The sequence below is a fragment of the Chiloscyllium plagiosum genome, chromosome 12 (genome assembly GCF_004010195.1).
Source record: "Chiloscyllium plagiosum isolate BGI_BamShark_2017 chromosome 12, ASM401019v2, whole genome shotgun sequence".
Classification (NCBI taxonomy): domain Eukaryota; kingdom Metazoa; phylum Chordata; class Chondrichthyes; order Orectolobiformes; family Hemiscylliidae; genus Chiloscyllium; species Chiloscyllium plagiosum.
Window position 1 is genome coordinate 77,583,189 of NC_057721.1, and position 23,228 is coordinate 77,606,416.

General features: G+C 43.6%; 1 protein-coding gene across 2 annotated transcripts in view; it reads right to left on the reverse strand.

The window, feature by feature from the left end:
* cxadr (CXADR Ig-like cell adhesion molecule) overlaps positions 1 to 23,228 on the reverse strand; it is a 35,456-nt gene that overhangs the window by 4,368 nt on the left and 7,860 nt on the right. The window contains exons 4-6 of one of the 2 annotated variants that reach the window (XM_043701410.1): positions 21,614 to 21,736; positions 18,527 to 18,665; positions 17,488 to 17,677 (exon numbers count right to left, since the gene is read on the reverse strand). In XM_043701410.1, the coding sequence (XP_043557345.1) occupies positions 17,488 to 17,677; positions 18,527 to 18,665; positions 21,614 to 21,736 (452 nt within the window). Of the gene's footprint in view, positions 1 to 14,112; positions 17,678 to 18,526; positions 18,666 to 21,613; positions 21,737 to 23,228 lie in introns of those variants that run through there. The other variant, XM_043701409.1, reaches the window with a different exon arrangement.

Genomic DNA, 23,228 nt, shown 5'->3' on the forward strand with positions numbered 1-23,228 from the left:
CAGGCGACTGACTGTGTGGAGTTTGCACGTTCTCCCCGTGTCTGCGTGGGTTTCCTCCGGGTGCTCCGGCTTCCTCCCACAGTCCAAAAGATGTGCAGGGTCAGGTGAATTGGCCATGCTAAATTGCCCGTAGTGTTAGGTAAGGGGTAAATGTAGGGGTATGGGTGGGTTTATCTTCAGCGGGTCAGTGTGGACTTGTTGGGCCGAAGGGCCTGTTTCCACACTGTAATGTAATCTAATCTAATGACTGTAACCTGATGTGATTTTTAGGTTTGGATGTAATTATACTGAAACCACCAGAGGGCAGCAAAACACAAGACATACACCAACAACCACCTGCATTTGAATAACAACTTTAACATATTGCAGACTTCCCCAGGTGCTTCAAAGGAAAAGTATCGGACAGAAATGGGCACCAAGGCAAACAAGGACACAGTAAGACTGGAGATCGTGCAGTATGAGGAAGGTAATGAAATAAAGATACTGTTGCTGAGACCAGCCAAGAGATGGGGACTGGAATGGCTGAAGATACTATACACAGTGGCAGAGAAAGTAATTTAGTAACTTGTATTTATAAATAAACACAGTGAAAAGTGTATGAGTCACCATAATCTGGCACCTTTTTAAATGCAGAAATAATTAGAAGAAATATTTGAGTCAAAATTAAGACAAATTTCATTTTTGGTTCCCTCCATGACTCCTGGGTTTCTGAAGTGGCTATGGAACAATGCCACCAAAGCCAAAAGGACCACATACACAATGGCTCTACACACCCCACCCACGAAAGCCACAAGGACCATAATCACAATGCCCACCCTCCACCCCCCTGATGCCACAAGGACCTCTGACAGGACCCAACAGGCCACTACTGCTGAAGCCAAAGCTGCCACATCGCTGCCAGGAGAATGGAAAGGACCCACCAAGTCACTGACTCTGTACCCATCTAGCAAGCCACTGCCACTGCCAGGAGATTGCACCAACTCCCAAGTAGTTAGTCCCATCCCAATTCCTGAGGACTTCCTAATGGGTCCCGTTCCTACTCCCGAGCACCGAGGAACCATGCAAAGTTCCCACAGAAACAGGAAGCTGCTGGGCAGGCCATGGCTATGAGGAACGGACCAGATCCACGGTCAAAGCAGCTCCCTCCTTATCTCTCTCGTGTTCCTGTTCAATCTGATATCGGAGGGTACTTTTGCAGTGTATTTAACCTGGTTTCTTTTCTCTTCATTCATTCATTCACAGGGTGAGGGCATCGCTGGTTTGGTCAGCATTTATTGCCCATCCCTAATCGCCCAGAGGGCAATTAAGAGTCAACCCCGTTGCTGTGTCTGGAGTCACATGCAGACCAGACCAAGTGAGGATGGCAGATTTCCTTCCCTAAATGGCCTTTGAGTTTTTCCAATAATGGATTCTCGGTCATCGCTAGGGTCTTAATTCCAGATATTTATTGAATTCAAATTCCACCATCTGCTGTGGCAAGATTCAAACCCAAGTGCCCAGGGTCTCTGGATTAACAGTGCAGTGATAATACCAAGAGGCCATCACTTGCCCTTGACCATCTATGTTGCCATGATCCACTAGACCAGGTTGAAGCTGCTTGCTAAGGTTGACTGGCTGATCATCTGGGCCAGGCACTGTGTTCCAGGCCAGTGGAGCCATTTCTATTTATCTCTGGGAATGTGCTGCCTCCCGGTGTACGGCTTGATGCTGCAGCGTTCGGGATAGCAAGTCCATTCCTGTTGTAGCATTCTGAAGATAAATCATCATATTCCTGCTGATGTAGAATCTGTGGGCTGTGCATGCCTTCTCCTTGACTGGAGCTTAAATCAGAGTTCACCGGCTGGTCAGCTAAAACCCATGTGGCGTCACTCTTAATAAAATCATCACAGCTCTCTGAACTTTCATCAGAATGCACAGCCTGCTGAGCTCTGAACTGTTGAAGCCAGTGGGGAACAGAGAGAAGGGGCGAGCAGGTGGGGGGGACAGGGAGAGAGGCAGAGGGTGGAGGCTGATGTTAGACAGACAGGGAGAGAGGCAGAGGGCGGGGTTGAAATTAGTGAGACAGGGAGAGAGGCAGAGGATGGGGCTGAAATTAGAGAGACAGGGAGAGAGGCAGAGGATGGGGCTGAAATTAGAGAGACAGGGAGAGAGGCAGAGGATGGGGCTGAAATTAGAGAGACAGGGAGAGGTAAACCCAACTGGGTATCTGAATACACTTGGAACCAGCAACCAACGCAAGTCACCAAGTTGATGGGTGACTGCGATTTGGTGAGTGTCTGGATTTTGGCAGCAAGTTTTGGATGAGCTGGTCTCAATGAAGGAATTGAAGACAAGAAACTATGAAATGGCCAACATCTCAGGGAAGACAAATAAACTGCTCCCAAAGCATGACTGAGACGGTGAGGAGCTTGCTCCCAGTCATTCAAGATGGTGATGGATTACCCAGGAATCACTGGGGTCAGGGAGGGTCCCAGAGGGTTGGTAAATGGTCAGTGCAACACCCCCGTTTAAGAAGGGAGAGGGACTGAACACAGGAATCTATAGGCCTGCAGAAGGACTTGGACAGGCTAGGAGAGTGGGCAAAGAAATGGCAGATGGAATACAATGTGGGAAATGGTGAGGTTATGCACTTTGGTAGGAAAAATAGAGGCATAGATTATTTTCTAACTGGGGAAAGGCTTCAGGAATCTAAAGCATAAGGGGGCTGGGGAGTCCTACTTCAGGATTCTGTTAAGGTTCAGTTGGCAGTCAGGAAGGCAAATACAACGTTTGTATTCATTTCAAGACAGCTAGAATACAAGAGCAGATATGTAGTGCTGAGGTTATATAAGGCTCTGGTCAGACCACATTTGAAATATTGTGAGCAGGTTTGAGCCCCATATGTGATACATATATGGTTTACAAGTGATGATGGGTTGGTCATATGAGGAGTGGTTGAAGACTCTGGATCTGTACTCGGTGGAGTTTAGAAGGATGCCCTTAGACCTGATTGAAATTTCCAGAATACTGAGAGCCTTGGATAGAGTGGATATGGAGAAGATGTTTCCATTAGTAGGAGAGACCAGGACCCAAGGTCACAGCCTCAGAGTGAAGAGATGACCTGTTAGAACTGAGATGAGGAGGAATATCTTCAGCCAGAGGGTGGTGAATCTGTGGAACTCATTGCCGCAGAAGGCTGTGGAGGCCAAGTCATTGAGTGTCTTAAGATAGATACATTCTTGACTGGTAAGGGGATCAAAGGGTTATGGGAGAAGACAGGAGAGTGGGGTTGAGAAACATAGCAACCTTGATCAAATAACAGACTCAGTGGGCCGAATGGACTAATTCTGCTCCTATACTGTATGGCCTTATCTTACATCTCATTTTGAGTCCAAATGACTTTATGTGAGGCAGACCAGTGACAAAATAGGTGAGAAAATGAAGCAAATGTCCCCCTCCAGATCCCACAACCCGGTAGAATGCCCTCCCCTCACATGTCCAAATATCTGTGGGTCAAAGGTCAAGGCATAATGCGCCCATAACAGGAACCCATGACCCTGAGCTGATATCATTCTCGAATAGTGGAACAATCCTTGATGACCTTGAGTGTAGAGACTGAGCCATGAACCCATCTGCTGAGCTTCATCAGTCAGAAAGGCTGCTGGATAACGCTGCACCAGGGACAGCTGGCATTTGGTTTGGTCTTTGTTGCTGAAGTAGTCCAACTGTCACCCATTGACTGATCCAGAGGTGAGATCAGGTGGTTGTATTGAAACCCCAACAAACTACTACAATCTGGTGTGTACTAACTGGAAGGCAACTTTCAAAGACAAATATTTTGGACAATTACGTGGAACAGGAAACATTTGGAATGTTATGAGGAAAGAACAGCTGAATTGGGACTATTTGTACGTAATCTTCTTGTCTCTGAGGCGATTGTGGGACTTTCCAGGTGTGTTTCCTATATTTCAGCAAAGACTAGACTCCAAGTCACCTTTCTGACAGTGTACTGGGATGCCCCAGAGTCTTTATTGCCTACTGGTCTGTGGTGATGGTATCTGGGAATAGGTTTGACAAGGGTCCTGCTTGTGCTGAGAGCCAGGGTGATATAGATGACAACTGGACAGTAATACAAGAACAGAATAGACATGACAGTCAAATAGCCTGCCGATACACTCTGTATGGGCTCACAGCTGAAGAATGACAACTCAGGGAAGGTACTCGAATTCATTAGGTGTGGTGACGAATCATCTGCATGACTGGCCTATTAATTCATGGCCTTGGTTAATATCCCAGAGAATAAGAATTCAAATTCAATCAAGGCATTTTGAGAGTGTCCACATGAAATTTTAAAACTGAATAGGAAACTAAAAAGTAGACAACAAGATGGAAAAGGTATCACAGTATAGCTCGGCTGTTAATTGCAGAGACCCAGGTGATGTCCTGGGGACCCAGGTCTGAATCTCACTAAGTCAAATGGTGGAATTAGAGTCCAATGAAAATCTGGAATTGATGTTGACCTTGAAACCATTGCTAATTGCTGGAAAAAGCCATCTAGTTCACTAATGACTCTCGCGATTCCAGACCCACAGCAATGTGATTGACTATTAACTCTCCTAGGCAATAAATACTGGCCTACCCAGCAATGCCCATATCCTGTGAATGACTAAAACAAAATTAAAAAGCTATTCAAAAGAAGGCAGAATTACTGAGGAACCTGTAATGTTGTTCCTGAACGGGTTTTTCCAGATTTACAGCCTTGCAGTATTCACCTAGCAACAAAATATCGAGTAACACTTTGACCTGAAAGTCTGTACCTTATCTCCTGGTGTTTATTGAAATACAGGAGCAGGATAAAGGAGATCAAATGACATTAAATGGAGGATTACTCAAATGCGTTTGGCAACATGAAAATGTTAATGACACTCTTACCCCAGAATCCAAAGTTTCAAGCATTTCTTTTATAATAATAGGGCTGTTTTATAAAGTCCCCCCCCCCCCCACAGTTGGTTGGGAAATGCACATTCTCCTCGTGTCTGCGTGGATTCCCTCTGGGTGCTCCGGTTTCCTCCCACGGCTAAATTGCCCATAGTGTTAGGTGCGTTAGTCAGAGGGAAATGGGTCTGGGTGGGTTACTCTTCGGAGGGTTGGTGTGGACTTGTTGGGCTGAAAGGCCTGTTTCCACACTGTAGGGAATCTAACGTGATCTAAAAAGTTCATGAGAGTAGGAGCAGTTGAGGTGGATAACACCTACATTCCAGAGGAGTGGGATAAACACGAGGGAGAAGAGGATAGAGGATAATGTTTAGAAGCTGAGATGGATGTCAATGAGGATTACTGCTGCTAACAGTGGTCCATTACCAATGGAATACAGTTACAGAGGAGGCTTCACAAAAAACATTGTTCATCTCTTGTCTCCTGAAAACCCAAGTTTGTAATTAATGTGATTAATGGAATACTCGAACACTAATTGTCGCTTGTCAGCCCAGGTTGGGCAAAAGTGAGGACTGCAGAAGCTGGAAATCAGAGTCTAGATCAGAGTGGTGCTGGAAAAGCACAGCAGGTCAGACAGCATCCGAGGAGCAGGAAAATCAACGTTTCGGGCAAAAGCCCTACATCAGGAATACTCTAATCCAGGCCTGGATATAGTCCAGCTCTTATTTCATGTGGACAGAAACTCTGTCGGCATCTGAGGAGCCTCAAATGGTACTGAACATTAATGATTGTGCAATCATTCCCAATTTCTGGTTTTACAGGGATCATGAAATCAGAAGGGTTTTATCGTGTCAATTGTCCATAGAATTTGGGCATAGGTTACTGACGAAACAGCTGAAGACCAACCCTGAGCAACTCGTCCATTGATGTTCCCAGTCCGAGATAATTGACCTCGAACAACCTCAGCCATTTTATTTTATGTCAGGTCTGACTCTTAGCAGGAGAGATACTTCTTGCAAATTATTATTGATTTATTGAGTGTTGCTAGGACTCCTTGATGTCAAACAAAGTCTCAATGCCACTGACAGTTACTCCCACTTTGCCTCTGCAGTTTAGCTCTTTTGTCCGTGGCTGGACCAAGAGACAAAAAAAAAAACTGCAGATGGTGGAATCCAAAGTAGAGAGGAAGGAGGCTGGGAGAACACAGCAAGCCAGGCAGCATCAGGAGGTGGAGAAGTCAGCACTTAGGGTGTTCCCCTTCTTCATCCTGACTGAAGCCAAACAGAGGGTCAGTGGGCAGTCTTTATATGCAAGTCGTGTTTGAAAGTGCGGTTGATGACATTCCACCACTTTGTTGGTGTTCAAGAGTAGGCTGCTCGGATCAGAATTGGCCAGGTTGGATTTGTTCTGCTTTTTGTGAACAGGATGTACCAGGGCAATTTTCCACATTGTCAGTAGTCTCATAACCATACTGAAACATGTTGAGGTCTGGTCTGGAGCACGTCTTCAGTCATATTGCCAGAACATTGTCAGGGCCCATAGCCTTTACAGTATCCAGTGCCCTCAGCTATTTCTTCCAGATGGTTTATTTTCCTCAGCGCAGAGGAAATGGGAGGGTGATCTGATTGAATTATACAAAGTTATGAGAGACAGACAGGATAGGTCATGAGAATATTTTCCCCATGGCAAATGTGCCAAAGCTGAGAGGATATAGGTTTTAAGGTTAGGAGTAACTGCTTTAGAGGAGATTGGAGAATAAATGTTTCACTCAGTGGGTGTTTGAAATATGGAACCTGCTGCCTGTGAGGGTACCTGGATGCAGGTATGCCCACAACACTTAAAAAGAATCTAGAGGAGTAGTTAAAATGCCAGGAGATAGTAGGCTATGGACCAAGTGCAGCTAAATGGTATTAGTGTCGCCTGGTGTTTGATGGCCAGTATAGATATGTTGGATCGAAGGGTCTGTTTCTAAGCTAAATAACTCTATGACTCCAAGACTGGCATCTGTAATAGCAGGGACATCAGGAAGAGACCAAAATGGATCATCCACTCAACACCTCTGGCTGAAGATTATTGTGAATGCTTCAGCCTTATCTTTTGTACTGGTGTGCTGGACTCTTCCATCATGGAGGAGAAAGTGAGGTCTGCAGATGCTGGAGATCAAAGTTGAAACTTTATTGCTGGAACAGCACAGCAGGTCAGGCAGCATCCAGGGAACAGGAGATTCGACGTTTCGGGCACAGGCCCTTCTTCAGGAATGGAGACTGGCAATATTTGTGGAGCCTCCTTCACCAGTGAGTTGTTTAATTGCCCACCAGATTTCACAAGTGGATGTGTTAAGAGATCAGAGCTTGGATAGAATCCCCTCACTATGGAAGCACATAGCTCAATCTATTGCACATTGGACAATTTATATGCCCAACAGTGGAAGCAGTGTCCAAGCTTCACCAGCATGCCATCTCATCTTTCAGTTTTACTTTGTATGCCCTCCCCTCCTTCACTCTGGGGGATTTCTTGGCTGGACAGCAATGTTGGAGTGGGGGGGGGGGGGGGGGATGTGCTGGAGCAGGAGGTTGCAGATTGTGATTGAACACAATCCTGCTGCTCATGGCCAAAAGTGTCAAACAAATGCCCAGTCTCACCCACGTAGAACAGCAACAGCACTACACTACACAACAGCAAGTAAATCCATGTCCAGTTCAGACAATGGCCTGCTTCTGGACTGCAAAATGCTCCTGCACATTCTGTACTCTCAATGAAGGCAGGACGTTGTCTCCACACACAGTAGTCACTCCAACCATTATGGTCATGGGTTGACATATCAGCAGCACACATTCTGGTAAGAATAAGGTCAAGTCTGTCTTTCCCTCTTGTTGGCTCTCTCACCACCCACTGCACTACCTATGTCCCCAGGGACCTGGCCAACCCAGCTGGTAACTATGCCACCAGGCCACTCTTGGTGATGGACTTCGGAAGACTCTCATTCAGAGTATAACCTGCGCCTTTGCCATCCTCAGTGCCTTCCTCCAAGTCGGGTTCAACAAGGTGGGGGGTGGGAGAAATGATTCATCTGCTGAAGGGGTCGGGGGTTCAGTACATGGGAGAAAATGAGGACTGCAGATGGAGATCAGAGTCAAGTGGGGTGTTGGAAAATCACAGCAGGTCAGGCAGCCTCCGAGGAGCAGGAGAATTGACATTTCGGGCAAAAGCCCTTCATCAGGAATGGGCTCTTTCCTGATGAAAGGGTCTTTCCTGAAACATCAACTTTCCTGCCCCTCGGATGCTGCCTGCCATGTGTGCTTGTCCAGCACCCCACTCTTGGTTCAGTACATGGGGTCAACCAGATGTTCCCTGATGCCAAGAGATTTCATGTAGTTGAAAGTCAATGTCGAGGACCCCCAGGGCAACTCCCTCCCAACTTGTCTTCCATTGTGTTGCCACCTCTGCTGGATCTCTCCTGGCCAGGGTTGGTAGTGGTGTGGTCTGCAAAGTCCCACTCAGATACTTCAGACTGTTTCTTGACTGAGAGATATCCCTCCTAAGTTATGCACAAATCTCAATATATGTTAGCCACGGAGTCAATGGCATGTGCTTGCTGTTGTTGCTTTCAATGCCTAGGATAATGACAGGCGGTCAAACTGTTTTCATTCCTTTCTATAGACTTTGCATTTTGTTATAATAATTGAGTGGCATACTAGTCCATTTCAGAGGACAGATAAGAGTCAACCACATTTCATGCATCTTCAGTCACATGTAGACCATACTGGATAAGGACATCCAATATTAATGACTTTTACAGAGGATATAACAATGTAACAATGTCAGCAGAAAGCTAGTCTTTTTTAAAATGTTTAATGAAATCAAATTTCACCACCTACCATACTGGCCACCACACCAGGTGCAACAGAAATGTTCGCTCCTGATGAGATTTACAAGGCATCAGTTACACAACGGTGGTCTCAGGTTAAAAACCTACACCTCATACCTTTAAACTTCATGCTTTCTTAATCTTCCTTTTATTCTGACTCCATCCCTTTTTAAATTGTGTACACATTATGCTTAATATTACATTCTCATTATCTTCCTCTGCATTAGGGCCAATCAAGAGTAGTAGTGAGAAGTTGTGCGCGGCGTCCGAGGGGATAAGGGAAGCGCTAAGTGAATATCTTATGTCAGTATTCACACTGTAAAAAGGCAATGCTGTCAAGGAGAATACAGAGATACAGGTTACTAGACTAGATGGGATTAAGGTTCACAAGAAGGTGTCAGCAATTCTGGAAATGTGAAAATATATACATCCCCGGGCTGATTGGGATTTATCCTAGGATTCTCTGGGAAGCCAGGAAAGCGTTTGCAGTGTCTTTGGCTTTGATCTTTATGCTATCATTGTCTACAGGAACACTGCCAGAAGACTAGATGATAGTAAATGTTGTCCCCTTATTCAAGAAGGGGAGTAGAGACAACCCTGTTAATTAAAGACCTGTGAGCCTTACTTTGGTTGTGGGTAAAGTGCTGGAAAAGGTCATAAGAGATAGGATTTATAACCATCAAGTAAGGAATAAATTGATTCGGGACAGTCAACACGGTTTTGTGAAGGGTAGGTCGTGCCTCACAAACCTCATTGAGTTCTTTGAGACTATGACCAAATAGGTGGATGAGGGTAAAGCAGTTGATGTGGTGTATATGGATTTCAGTAAGACATTTGATAAGGTTCCCCACGGTAGGCTATTGCACAAAATACGGAGCCATGGGATTGAAGGTGGTTTAGGGCTTGGATCAGAAATTGGTTAGCTGAAAGAAGACAGAGGATGGTGGTTGATGGGAAATGTTCATCCTGGAGGTCAGTTACTCATACTTACCACAAGGATCTGTTTGGGGGACACTGTTGTTTGTCATTTTTATAAATGACCTGGATGAGGGCAGAGAAGGATGGGTCAGTAAATTTGCTGATGACACTAAGATCAGTTAAATTGTGGATAATGCTGAAGGATGTTGCAAGTTACAGAGGGACATAGATAAACTGCAGAGCTGGGCTGAGATGTGGCGAATGGAGTTTAATGCGGAAATGTGTGAGGCGATTCACTTTGAAAGGAGCAACGGGAATAAAGAGTACTGAATTAATAGTAAGATTCTTCGTAGTATATATGAGCAGAGACATCTCGGTGTCCATGTACACAGATCTCTCAAAGTTGCAACCCAGGTTGATAGAACTGTTAAGATATCATACGGTGTGTTAGCTTTTATTAGCAGAGGAATCAAGTTTCGGAACCATGAGGTCATGTTGCAGCTGTACAAAACTCTGGTGCAACCACACTTGGAGTATTGCATACAGTTCTGGTCATCGCATTATAGGAAGGATGTGGAAGCTTTGGAAAGGATTCAGAGGAGATTTACTACGATTTTGCCTGGTATAGAGGGAAAATCTTACAAGAAAAGGCTGAGGGACTCGAGGCTGTTTTCGTTAGAGTGAAGAAGGTTGAGAGTTGACTTAATTGAGAGATATAAGATAATCAGAGGGTTAGATCGGGTTGACAGTGGTAGTCTTTTTCCTCAAATGGTGATGGCTGGCACAAGGGGGCATAGATTTAAATTGAGGTGTGATAGATATAGGACAGATGTCAGAAATAGTTTCTTTACTCAGAGAGTAGTAGAGGTGCGGAACATACTGCCTGCAACAGTAGTAGACTCGCCAACTTTAAGGGCATTTAAATGGTCATTGGATAAACATATGGATGATAATGGAATAGGTAGGATAGATGGGCTTCAGATTGGTTCCACAGGTCAGTGCAACATTGAGGACCATAGGGCCTGTACTGCGCTGTAATGTTCTGTTCTATTAGTAGATAAAATTACTCTTTCACTCAAAAACACTTCGTAATTGGCTCCTTGTCAAATATATACTGTAACTGCATTCTTGCTGGTGTAAAAAAAGGAAGTGCTAATTCATCCTCCCTTACCTGATGGTAACAATTACAATCCTGAGGAGGTGCTGCACTGTCAGAAGTGCGACTTTTAAAATGAAACGTTATTCAATTTCATAGGTGGATTTCAAAGATCTGATAATACCATTTCACATAAATAAGCAATTCTCCCGCAGTACCCTGACTGGTGGTTTTTCATTGACCAACATCACTTAAAAAGACTTGCACATTACTGTTTGACAGTGCTATGTACCTAATTATTAGCTCCCATATTTCTCAACATTACAACAATGATTAAGCCTTAGAAGTACAGAATGGGCTATAAAGTGTTTTGGCAAATCCTGATGGTCATGCCAGGCACTATATAAATGCAAGTTCTTTCTTCTCATACATGGTAGGTGACCAGTTCCTCTCTCTTTTGATGGCTTCATTCATCTTCAATTTGCTCTAATCAAACCAATGAGTTCAACTCAGAATGCTCTTAACATATTTAAAATAAGACTTGTCTTTCCAAATTTGTCCCTACATATTGCTGATGGTTTCAATAGGTATCACAGTCTTCCTTTTATATGCTGGCTTCTAACATTATGGTGTTCAAAATGAGACATTAGGTTGGACATTTTTACTTGTTCATGGGATGTTGGTGTCACTCACGAAACCGGTGATATGGTGGCTCAGTGATTAGCACTGCTGCCTCACAGTGCCAGGGAAGCAGTTTCGATTCCACCCTCAGCAACTCTCTGTGTGGACTTTGCACATTCTCCCCGTGTCTGCGTGGGTTTCCTCCCGATGCTCCGGTTCCCTCCCACAGTCAGAAGATATGAACTGACGGCTAAATTGCCCATAGCGTTCAGGGATGTGTAGGTCAGGTTCATTAGTTAGGGTAAATATAGGGTACGGGGTGTGGGTGAGTTACTCTTCGGAGGGTCGGTGTGGACTTGTTGGGCCAAAGGGCCTGTTTCCACAATGTAGGGATTCTATAACGTTTATTGACTATTCCTCATTGCTCAGAAGACAGACAAGAGTCTATCAGATTGCTTATGAGTGTACAGTCACATGTTGGCCAGACCAGGTAAAGACAGCAAAATGTTTTTGCCTGTAAAAATAGAACATTAGTGAACCAGATGGGTTTCTGCAATAATTGACACTGGTACAGCTGTGTAAGCAGGGTTTATATTGAATTCAATGTTTCATCATCTTCTTCAGTGGGATTTGAAATCACATTTCCAGAACATTAGCTGGGTTTAGAATTGGTAGCCCAGTGATATCACTGTACCATTACTGCCTACCCTTCTTCAAACACAGAGCATTGGAAATCTGGGATACACTGCACTCCCTCCCCTTCAAAACCAATCCACTGTACGTGGGGTGGGGGGGGTGGATAGGCTGGGGAAAATTCAGCGAAGTTGAAATAAAACAAAACATACTTAAAAATCTTATGCAAGTTAAGGACACAAGGCAGAGTGAGGGAGTTAAGATACAGATCAGCCATGACATAACTAAAATCATAGAATCCCTATAATGTGGAAACAGGCCATTCGGCCCATCAAGTCCATACCACCTCTCCAAACAGCATCCCACCCAGACTCACACCGTTTCAGTAACCTTGCATTACCCATGGCCAAACCACCTAACCTGCACATCTTTGGATTGTGGGAGGAAACCCACGCAGACACAGGGAGCGTGTGCAATTTCCTCACAGACGGTCACCCAAGGGTGGAACTGAACCCAGGTCCCTGGCGCTGTGAGGCAGCAGTGCTAACCACTGAGGTACCGTGCTGTCCAAAATGGTTGAATGGTGGAACTGAATAGTGAAACAACCTCGAAGGACTGAATGGTCTCTTCCTGTCCTGATATTAAGTTGAATTCTCAGGGAATCTACATCTATCCAAAATCCCATTTCCTATTTTCTGAAGAATAGATAGAGAAAGTGAAAGTAAAGAAAGGAAAAGAGGAAGGAACACCCTCTCAAATTTAGGCTGCTCCTCATAATGTATGTAGTGATCTTTAACTCCTTACAAAATACCAAGTAGCCAGAGTTTCTATCATCTCAAACATTTATTTAAAAACTTTATTTAAAGTCAGCTACAGAAATGACAGGAATCATCAAAAGTGTATCTCTTTAAACTGAAAGAGGCAACACACCATTACAAGGTACAAGAGAAGTATGAGAATCAGTGCATACAATTTGTGTCAACAATTTGCAAGCTACTTAGCAACCTCTACCATGGTTGCATATTTGTTTTGACATTCCTTCATAAACTTTTACAAAGGTTTATGATGTCCATTAACTGCCCACATCCCCATCTCCCCCAACATCCTTTTCCCTTGGGACACTGACCGGTCGAGTGGTTGACTCTCATTTGCAAAGATGGCTAGAGGCTGCATTAACTATTCCACTCCGGAGAACACTAAATCCCAATCTCCACATATGCTCTCATCACCCAAAACCCTTCAGTCCTATTTAATGGGGCTAATCGATTGCCAGCTGTAAGCAGGAACTCTGGTTAACTAGCCCTCCCAACACAAAACCTCGCACAGCAGCCCAGCTATCTCAACACAACCCAGATATGGAATAAGTGGGATGTTCCTGACTCATCCCACCCTCAAGCAAGTGTTTGGTCCCAAGGGCAATCAATATCAGAGGACTGCAGATGTGACTGCTTAAAACAGATTATTTAAGAGAAATAAAATTAGAACTCTTTCCATAATGCGCTGACAAGTCTTCAAGGAATTCTAGCTTTAAATTGTTTGTTGCTCATCTTTCAGAAATTACTGCAGACCGTTGACTTTGATAGGTTATGTTATCGAGATTGCGTAACAGCTAACTGTCCTTGGACATCTGTGGTTTGGAACAGATACGGGGTATCAACAATCTAAACACATTTTGTTGATAAGTGAAGCTAATTTGTAGTCATGGAATCTCAGAGCAGAAAGGAACAGGAGGAGGCCACAAGGTAATCTGCCTTCTCGAGCTGCTACCATCCTGGGTCTAGGGGTGCTGAGTACTGCTGTTAAGGAAAGGAATTATTAGTATTTACCTTGGGGGGGGGGGGGGGAGAGAGAGAAAAAGCTCAAGTCAGGGATGATGTGTGACTTGGAGGAGAATGTGCAGGTTGAGGTCTCCAAATTGGAATGTGCTGCCAAAAGTAATGGTGAGTTGCTACAGTGTATCTTGTCGATGGTACAAACTGCAAGTTGGGTGGATTGGCTATGCTAAATTGTCTGTAGTGTCTAGGGATGTGCAGGCAAGGTGGATCAGCCATGGGAAATGCAGAGCTATAGGGATAGGGCAGGGGTCTTGGTGGGATACTCTTTGGAGTGTCGGTGCGAATTTGATGGGCCAAATAGCCTCTTTTTGCACTGTAAGGATTCAATAATCCACATGATGAGATTTCGAATAGGATGCCTGACTCTTAAAGGCTGGATCCTGACCTCATCAGTTCCTTACACGTTTCTAATGTCAACGAGACAGACCCATCTTGACCCCACTCTGACTGCAGCTGACGTTGTTGGCCCTGAACACAGAACAGTTCCCAAATCATGACACTCACCAGCAACAGACATCAGAAATCAAACCTGGAGAAATGCTAGCAAGTGGGACTAAATTGCTTTAGGATATCTGGTCGGCATCGATGAGTTGGACCAAAGGGTCTATTTCCATGCTGTACAGCTCTATGACTATTTGCTAACCTACTGTGAACCGTATGAAAATACTCTGAAGCCTTCATAGCTTGAGTTGCTGCACAACAGAATCAGAATTTGATGAGATTAAAACCAGGCTTCTGCACATCCAAATCAACACACGAGTCAAAAAATATGGGCTTAAATCTGTCCCCATTTCACTGTCTAACAAAAATAATAGCTATATCTGAATGGTCAAAACACCAATCAGGACTCTAATCTATGTACAATGAAAATAGGATCACAAAGCCAAATTCCACATCAGCAGTTTTTACATCACTTCATTCAGTTAACTTCTTTTCACCAATTGCTTAACTTAAATCCTTTAACATGTCATCTCATCTTGGTTAGGTAACCTGCAGCTAGAATAATGCAGTAACTTTAACCAACAAGATTCAAACAAGACAGAGATTAACATCCACAAAACAGCTCTACGATAAATTCAAATTTTCAACTTCTTACAAAACAGTTACATTAAAATTCTAAAGCTCATCGATCCTTTAGATTCACACGAAAGGCTTTGGGATAATGCATGCACTTATTTGAATTTCCTTCAAAAAGATAGCTGGAAAACAAAATTGTCCAGCATTTTGCCAAATAACATCACATAAACAACAAAAAAAGAAAAACACAGTACAGGAGAAAGTTGAAAGTTAAAATCTTATCAGCTTAAAAAGAATTTCAATATTCTAATACAATAGCAGTAATTGGTTCCTGATCACTTGTTCTTCAAATCAACAGTAGAGAAGTAAAACACATCATTCCCTCACTCCAATCCCCGATTTTTCCTGATCCAAAAACGTGCAACTATGTGTTAGTTACTGCAGGACTATTGCCCACCATTCAGTATCCACCCGGCCCACAAAACAAGGCTGTTCATTTGTGGAAGTGCATTGCAAAGCATCTGATTGCGTCATGGGATGTGAAAATTTTGTAATGATGCCTAGTATACACACAGTTCTAGCATCCACCCTGCTGCATGGTTCGTGCCCTGAAATCTGAAATACCACTGTCCAACATTACTGCTTCTCCCTTAGCCATATCCATGTTTCCAGTGATTCTTCTCCACCAACAGTTTCCTGCGTTGCACACACACTAGCAGCACTTGTCTGGAAGACTGGAGGGACACCTGGCAGCAGCCCGGAGGAGGGCCAGCTTGAGCCTGTCACTTCTACCCGAAACTCTCACTATCTCAGGATTATCGAGGTCACCAACTCCAGCAACACAACAGCTAATGCAATATCAAGTAGTGGACAGTGAAGAAGGTTACCTCAGAGTACAGTGGAATCATGAGGGGCATGGATCAGGCAAATAGACAAGGTATATTCCGTGGGGTGGGGGAGTCCAGAACTAGAGGACATTGGTTTAGTGTTAGAGTGGAAACATTTGAAAGGACCGTAAGGGGCAACCTTTTCATGCTGAGGGTGGTGTGTGTATGGAATGAGCTGCCAGAGGAAGTGGTGGAAGCTGGTACAATTACAACATTTAAAAGGCATCCGGAAGTGTATATGAATATGAAGGGTTTAAGAGGGATATGGGCCAACTGCTGGCAAATGGGACTAGATTAGTTTAGGATATCTGGTCGACATAGACTGTACATCACTATGGCTCTAAGCAATTGGCATCACTGGTCTGCTAGGCTTATTACTGATCTCATTAAAGAAAATAAAGTTATAAAACTGAATACAGGAAGGGGCCATTTTGTCTATCATTCATGTACTTTAATTTTTCTATGATGTTATGTTTATGACTTTCTTCAAAGGGACCATCCAACTGGCATTATTAGACTGAGCACCTCAGCCAGTGAGCCACAGAGGAGCAGGGCTGACTAAGTATCTCTGCATATCAAGTCCTCAAGCTTCAGGGTCACTTACCTGGTCAACTTGACCACCAACGTTCACTAAGCAAAAGTACTAACCAAAATAATACAGAATACACATTATTTTACCATATTTTCATTAAGTTTTCAAAAAGGTCATGAAATTCCATCCTACTATAAATGATAAAAGGCATCTCAATGAATCAAAAACGTACTTCTATTTACTAATTTTAAAAAAGGCACCCAATGCAGAGACATCTAGTTGGTTTAAAAACAGCATAAAAAGGGAGCGTGGTCCATTTAGCACAACCCTGAACTTCAAAGAACGTAAGGAAAGAGAATCGAAGCCTCATATGCATACCATCCCTCCCAAAATTAAAATAAAAAATCAGTGAGAATAAAAATTGCATTAATTTATAAGCCCAAGGATGTGTGTAGGTAGCCATTTCAATGTCAGTTTTTGAGAGGATTGATGCTAAGGGTACAATGTACAAATGAGGACCATCTACCAGAAACAATTTAACAACAATGAAAATTCATTCCTACTGTCTGCAGAGATACGAAATTATAGGATCTGTCAATCGTTTGATGTATTGGCAACAGCGTCTAAAAATATTTGGTTGCAGGTAGCACCACCACCTGAAAGGATGTCACCAAATGTCACTCAATCATACACATAAGATGTTGATCTGGAGGAAGACCTCTGGCTGTTTCTTCCTTTTGACTCCCACTATCTTCAGCCCACCTCCCAATTCTCCACACTGCATGCTCCTTATCATAACACCAAGTTGAACTGACAAACTTAAAGTGAACCAAAGTCATTTTCTGGTGTGCTTGTGCAAGAATTTCCTAAAATGAATTACATATAAAACTTCAGAGACAAAACTCTTAACATTTACGAAAAATTCTTATCAGCTTCAGCTAAGAATAAACTCTAGGACACTTTCTAAATGTGCACACTGTACAAAAGGCAATCGCAATATTAGCGGACTGTCAAATTCAAGATAGTCCTCTCAATTCACATAGTGTATCAGAAAGGTCAGGACAAGAAGATGTTTGAATGGGGTGTTACACAATGGAACCATCGCAATGTTGTGCTGGAATCATGACAGGAACAGCCCCCATACGATTCAGACTAGGAGCAGCTACCTTGTACGAAGGGTTGATACTCGGGCTGTGATTGGGCAGATGTTCCAAGTCATTTGTAGCCAGTCGATCGTAATGGGTTTTGTAGGGTTCCATATTGGAGGGAGACATGGAGCCCAGAGAGGAACGCTGTGAACCCACGGTGTAGCTTCGAGCCGTTGAAACCCGACTTTTTGGGGCAGGAACATCCTCTCTGTTAAAACAGGGAGTGAGACGTCTTTTAAACACAATGCAGAGAACCCACCACACCAAATAAAATCCTCACATCTCAAAATCAAACTCTGGATATAAAAGTGCTGACTGTGGTGCTATTATCAGGAGGCAATGGCCTGGTGACCTTATCACTGGACTTGTAGCTCAGAGACCCAGGTAATGTCCTTGGGACCCAGATCAATTCCCACCATGACTGATGATGGAATTTGAACTTGATTAAACTCAGGAATTAAAAGTCTAACGATGACCTTTTGCCAACTTTTGGGGAAAAGCCCATCTGGTTCACTGATGCCCATCTAGGGGAGGATACTGCCATCCTTAGCTGGGCTGGCCCAAGTGACCCCTGACCCACAACAATGTGGTTGATGCTTAACAGCCCTGTGGGCAATTAGGGATGGGCATTACCTGCTAGCCAAGACAACACCCACATCCCATAAATGAATATACAAACAAAAGTCCAACTGGAGTCAAGTCAATTCTTTGACTTTTAAAATAAAATGTTGCAATGTTGAACTCTCAACACCTCCCGTGAACAGAAATTATTTTGTGATGTTGATTTAAGAATAAGTATTTTCCAGGACAACAGAAATAATATTTATGTTCCTATTTGAACAAAAGTGCTAAATTTCAAAGGGCACAATAAGGAATGCTAACTCAAGTCAACACAGTCATCGCTTTGCTCATGTAGTATAAATTGGTCTTCCCTGCCTAATTTGCCACTCTTGCACTTGTCCTGATGAATGCGAGATAAAAAGCCTTGACAGCAAGTTCTTTTCCCTCTCCAGGTGACATTCAACTGTTGCGCTAACAGGCGATTATTTGTGATTACCTTATTTCATAAGGCTGCTCCTTCTCGTAGGTTTGCTGTTTCTTTCTCCGAAGACAGCACCAGATGATGATGGCCAGCAACAATAAAGCCAGTAGTACACCAATAATAGCTCCCGCTATCTTCCCGGCATTGTTGGATGCTTCAAAAAGGACCAATAAATTCCAGTTTTTAATTCAGTGAGGGGTTCAGTCATGTTTCCACACAAAACACATTCTTCACTTTCCCCATTCAAAAGGAGAGGCTTGTTAGCTCAGTTGACTAGTTTGCAATACACAGTGATGTCAACAGTGCAGGTTCGATTCCTGTCACTGGCTAAGGGTACCATGAAGATGCAATGATCCTCTCAGCCCTCCCCCCTGTCTGAGGAATGATGACCTTCACGTTAAACCACCACCAATTGTCTCTCTGATGATCATCACCTCTAATGAGAAGGCAGCCCTGTGGTCCCCTGGGACCCATGGCAACTTCACCTTTATGTGTCAACCTGAAGGTCAGTGACTGCACCTTCTTTCATTTGTGCTCAACTTATCCGTTGAGAAAGGTTCCAATTGGTGTCTCTGCTTTTTTTGAGAACAATTGCTTCTGGCAATATACTACATTAGAAACAGCCTACTCCATCAATGAATAAAATCAGGGCTGATCCATTATCCCTCATGACCACGTTCCTGTGTTTTCCTCATAACCTTCAATTATTCTAATGATTAGGAAACTACCTCAACCTCCACAGCTCATTGTGACAAGGGGTTTCAACAACACATGACACACAGATAAGAAATTCCTCCTTATCCTGGTCTTAAATTGGCACCCCTTTATTCTGAGACTGAGTCCTCTGGTCTTAGACTCCCATCGTGCACTCTGTCAAGCCCCTTAAGGAGGAGACAGTGCAGATACTGGGGAATCAGAATCGATGATGTGTGATGCTGGAAAAACACAGCAGGTCAGGCTGCATCGGAAGAGCAGGAGAGTTGACATTTTGGGCATAACCGTTCATCAGGACCTGATAAAGGATTATGCCTGAAACGTTGACGGTCTTGCTCCTCAGATGCCTGCCTGACCTGCTGTGCCTTTCCACTGCCACACAGGATTCTTAAGGAGCTTAAAGTATGTTTCAATGAGATCACCTCTTACTCTTTTTCACTCCAGTCAGTGGAATCCCAATCTGTTTAAGCTTTTCCTATAAAATAATCCCTCCACTCTGTGAACTTAAGGACAAACCTAAGAACTATGCATAACACAGTGAACGCACGTGAATTGTGCTGAGCTTGCAAGAGTCAGGAACAGGGCTTTAAGAATGCAATGTATTGAAATTGCAGCATGAGGAAATTGCAGAATAATGAAAGCAGGAACTAGTTTTGGAAACACAGAGGTGAGCTCACACTGAAGCTTGTGGGAAGAAGTCAGCTAAAGATGAATGAGCATACCTCCCTGAAAGTTTCCCTCAGGAAATGCATCACAGATGTCTACGTATGGGAGACTATTGCTCAGAAGGAACTGGCTTGGCAGAAAGAGAGATGATTCTTTGAGAATATCCATCGACAAGAGGACGTACGGAAAAGGAACTGGAGAAAGGAATGCCAACGATCTCAAGATCAAGAACTACTCCCAACTCTCAGAAAGACCGGTGAAATGTGTGGTTGGAGATGTGGCTGTAGGATCAGGCTCACTGCTACAGAAGGAGCTGCAGAACCCATGCCCAGTGACATGGAATTTCCTAGATGGACAATCATACTCAGTAGCAATTGATTGTCAATGATGATGATTAATGAGAAGAACGGAACATAAAAAGCAAGGGTGGTATGCTTCAATGATGTAAGATGCTTATGAGACCACATCTCTCTCACTCAAGTATTCACTTCTCATCTCAATTATTTAGAGAAAGACATAAATGCATTGAAGTGTTTCAGAGGACCTTTGCACATTGATAAGTACGAGAGAAGGCTGGTCAGACTGGGCTCATGATCTCTAAAGTTTATAAGAGTGAGGTGCAACTTGATTGAAGCATGTGGGACTGTGAGAGGTCACCAACATCGTCAACACAGAAGGGATGTTTCCTCTTGTGGGTGAATCAAGAACTAAAGGGGGCACTATTTAAAAATCAGGAGTTTTCCCTTATTAGATCAAACAGGAGGCGAACCCTTTCTCTGCAGTTTGCACAGTAGTCTGGAATCTTGCCTCAGAAGGCTGGGGAGGTAGCGTCAATGAATATTTTTTACTCCATGGCAGACTGATTCCTTTACAGTAACAAAAATCTAAGGCTACTGGAAGTAGATGGGGATGTAGAATTCAGAACACAAACATATCAACCACGATCTTATTGTATGGTAGAGCAAGATCAAGGATCTGAATGCCTGACTGCTGCTCCTGATTTGTATGTAGATATGCTCATATTTGTACATGGGTAAAGTCACCTTCCATGCCAACCATACTTAGTCTTTGAAAAATTCCAACAGCCTGTACCTTTCCATAGCCCTGCAAACATTGACCCAAAGTGTTTATCTTGTTCCACCTTGAAAGTTATCAAATTTGCATTCGCTAACCTTTCACATAGTGCACTGTAACAAGTCACTGCATTCCTTCTAATTGCCTCTTCTGGCCTTTTAATATTGCTTAGACAATGAGCAAATGTTACCAAGGCAACAGAGGTTTGAGGTATCAGAACAGCAGTCCTCATTATTTTCATAAAAGCCCAACTGGTTTATTACATCCCTCAAAACAAAGCAATCTGCAGGTTTTTTTGAGGAAAAGGAAATTTTTTAAAAAAAAATCATTGGAATTCTCTAGGGTGCTCCGGCTGCTTGATTTTCTTCTTGTTTATTTGAGGAATAACAAAGGAGTATCTGGTCAGTAGCTACTTATGGGAGCTTGTGGGCACTTGTTAGTTTTATAAAGCTCTTCACTTCCTGGAAGGTACCTTGAGACAACTCAAGGACGGGAAAGATGCTACAGAAATGGATGCCTTTTCTTTCTACTCCTCCAAACATCTACCTCAGGGAACAACCGTGGAACTATGAGCCAGTGGAATGGCTTTCTGGAGAGAGACAATAACAACTTGAAAAACGAAAGTGCATTGGAAGTAGAAGTACTTACAGGATGAGACTGACAACCTGACGACACATTGTGAACTATCAATTCGATTGCTAGCTGTACATGCGTAGTCACCAGAGTAATCCGTTGTTGCGTTTTTGAATTTCAGAGTTCCTGAGATGACATCTGCAGAGAAAAAGAAACTGGTTATTTAAAGTCCAAGAAAATTCGGTGAAGATTAGAAACAGTGGCAACAAGTTAAAGTCACAAGTCGGTGGTTAGGCCTCTTTTGGAAGTCTGCAAGCAGCAAGTGGTGCAAATATTTATTTCAGAGAGAGAGCAACACCAGTTTGTGCTCCTTGAAAATGAAAGTTAGGGGGAAGTATTGGAAACCACGAGCCTATTTCAGGGAGAGTATGCTTGTATGAGAAGGTTACAAGGAAAGAATTTTTAAGTCGTCAACTTCAGAGCAGAAGTGGAGGCATTGAGAGGGCACAGGCAGGGAAAGCGAGTGCGAGTTTTCATCCATTCATTCAATTAAGTAGATTTAATCATTTGGCTTATTAATGTCCTTTAGGGAAGGAAATCTGCCATCCTCACCTGATCTGATCTAAATGTTACTGTACACTTATAGCAATGGGGTTGACATTTAACTGCTTCCTGGTTTTTCTGAATGGTCTAAACAGTAAATCATCCCATGAATGAATTAAAAAGTACAGGATTCATTTTTCACAATGCTGTCTCCCCTACATTGGAGTAACCAAATGCAAACTGAGCACCATGCTATAGCTTATGACCCTAGTCATCTGTTACTATTCCACTGAATCTTAATGCAAGCTTATTTTTAAATTCATCGGAGAGGTGTGGGCATCGTTGGCTGACAAATATTTATTGAGGAGAAAGTGAGGACTGCAGATGCTGGAGATCAGAGCTGAAAATGTGTTGCTGGAAAAGCGCAGCAGGTCAGGCAGCATCCAAGGAACAGGAGAATGCCCGAAACGTCGATTCTCCTGTTCCTTGGATGCTGCCTGACCTGCTGTGCTTTTCCAGCAACACATTTTCAGCTCTGACAAATATTTATTGCCCATCCCGAATTGCCTTTGTGAAGGTGCACTCCATTTGCTGTAGGTTGACCCACAATGCCATGAGGGAGGGAATTCCAGGATATTGACCCAGCGACTGTGAAGGAACCATGATATATATCCAAGTCAGGATGGTGAATGGCTTGGAGGGGATCTTACAGACGGTGATGTTTCCATGTATCTGCTACCCTTGTCCTTCTAGATGGAAGTGGCTGTGGGTTTGGAAGGTGCTGTCTAAGAATCCTTGGTGAATTTCTGCTGTGCATTTTGTAGATGGCACACACTGATGTTACTGAGCATCAGTGGTGGAGGGAGAAGATGTTTGTGGATGTGGCTCCAATCAAGGGGGCTGCTTTGCCCTGGATGGTGTTAAGCTTTGAGTGTTGTTGGGACTGCACCCATCCAGGCAAGTGGGAGTATTCCATCACACTCCTGAATTTTGCTTTGTCGATGGTGGGCAGGCTTTGGGCAGTCAGGAGGTGAGTTACTCCATGCAGTATAAGAACTAGGAGCAGGAGTAGGCCATCTGGCCCTTCGAGCCTGCTGCACCATTCAATAAGGTCATGGCTGATCTTTTCATGGCCTCAGCTCCTCTC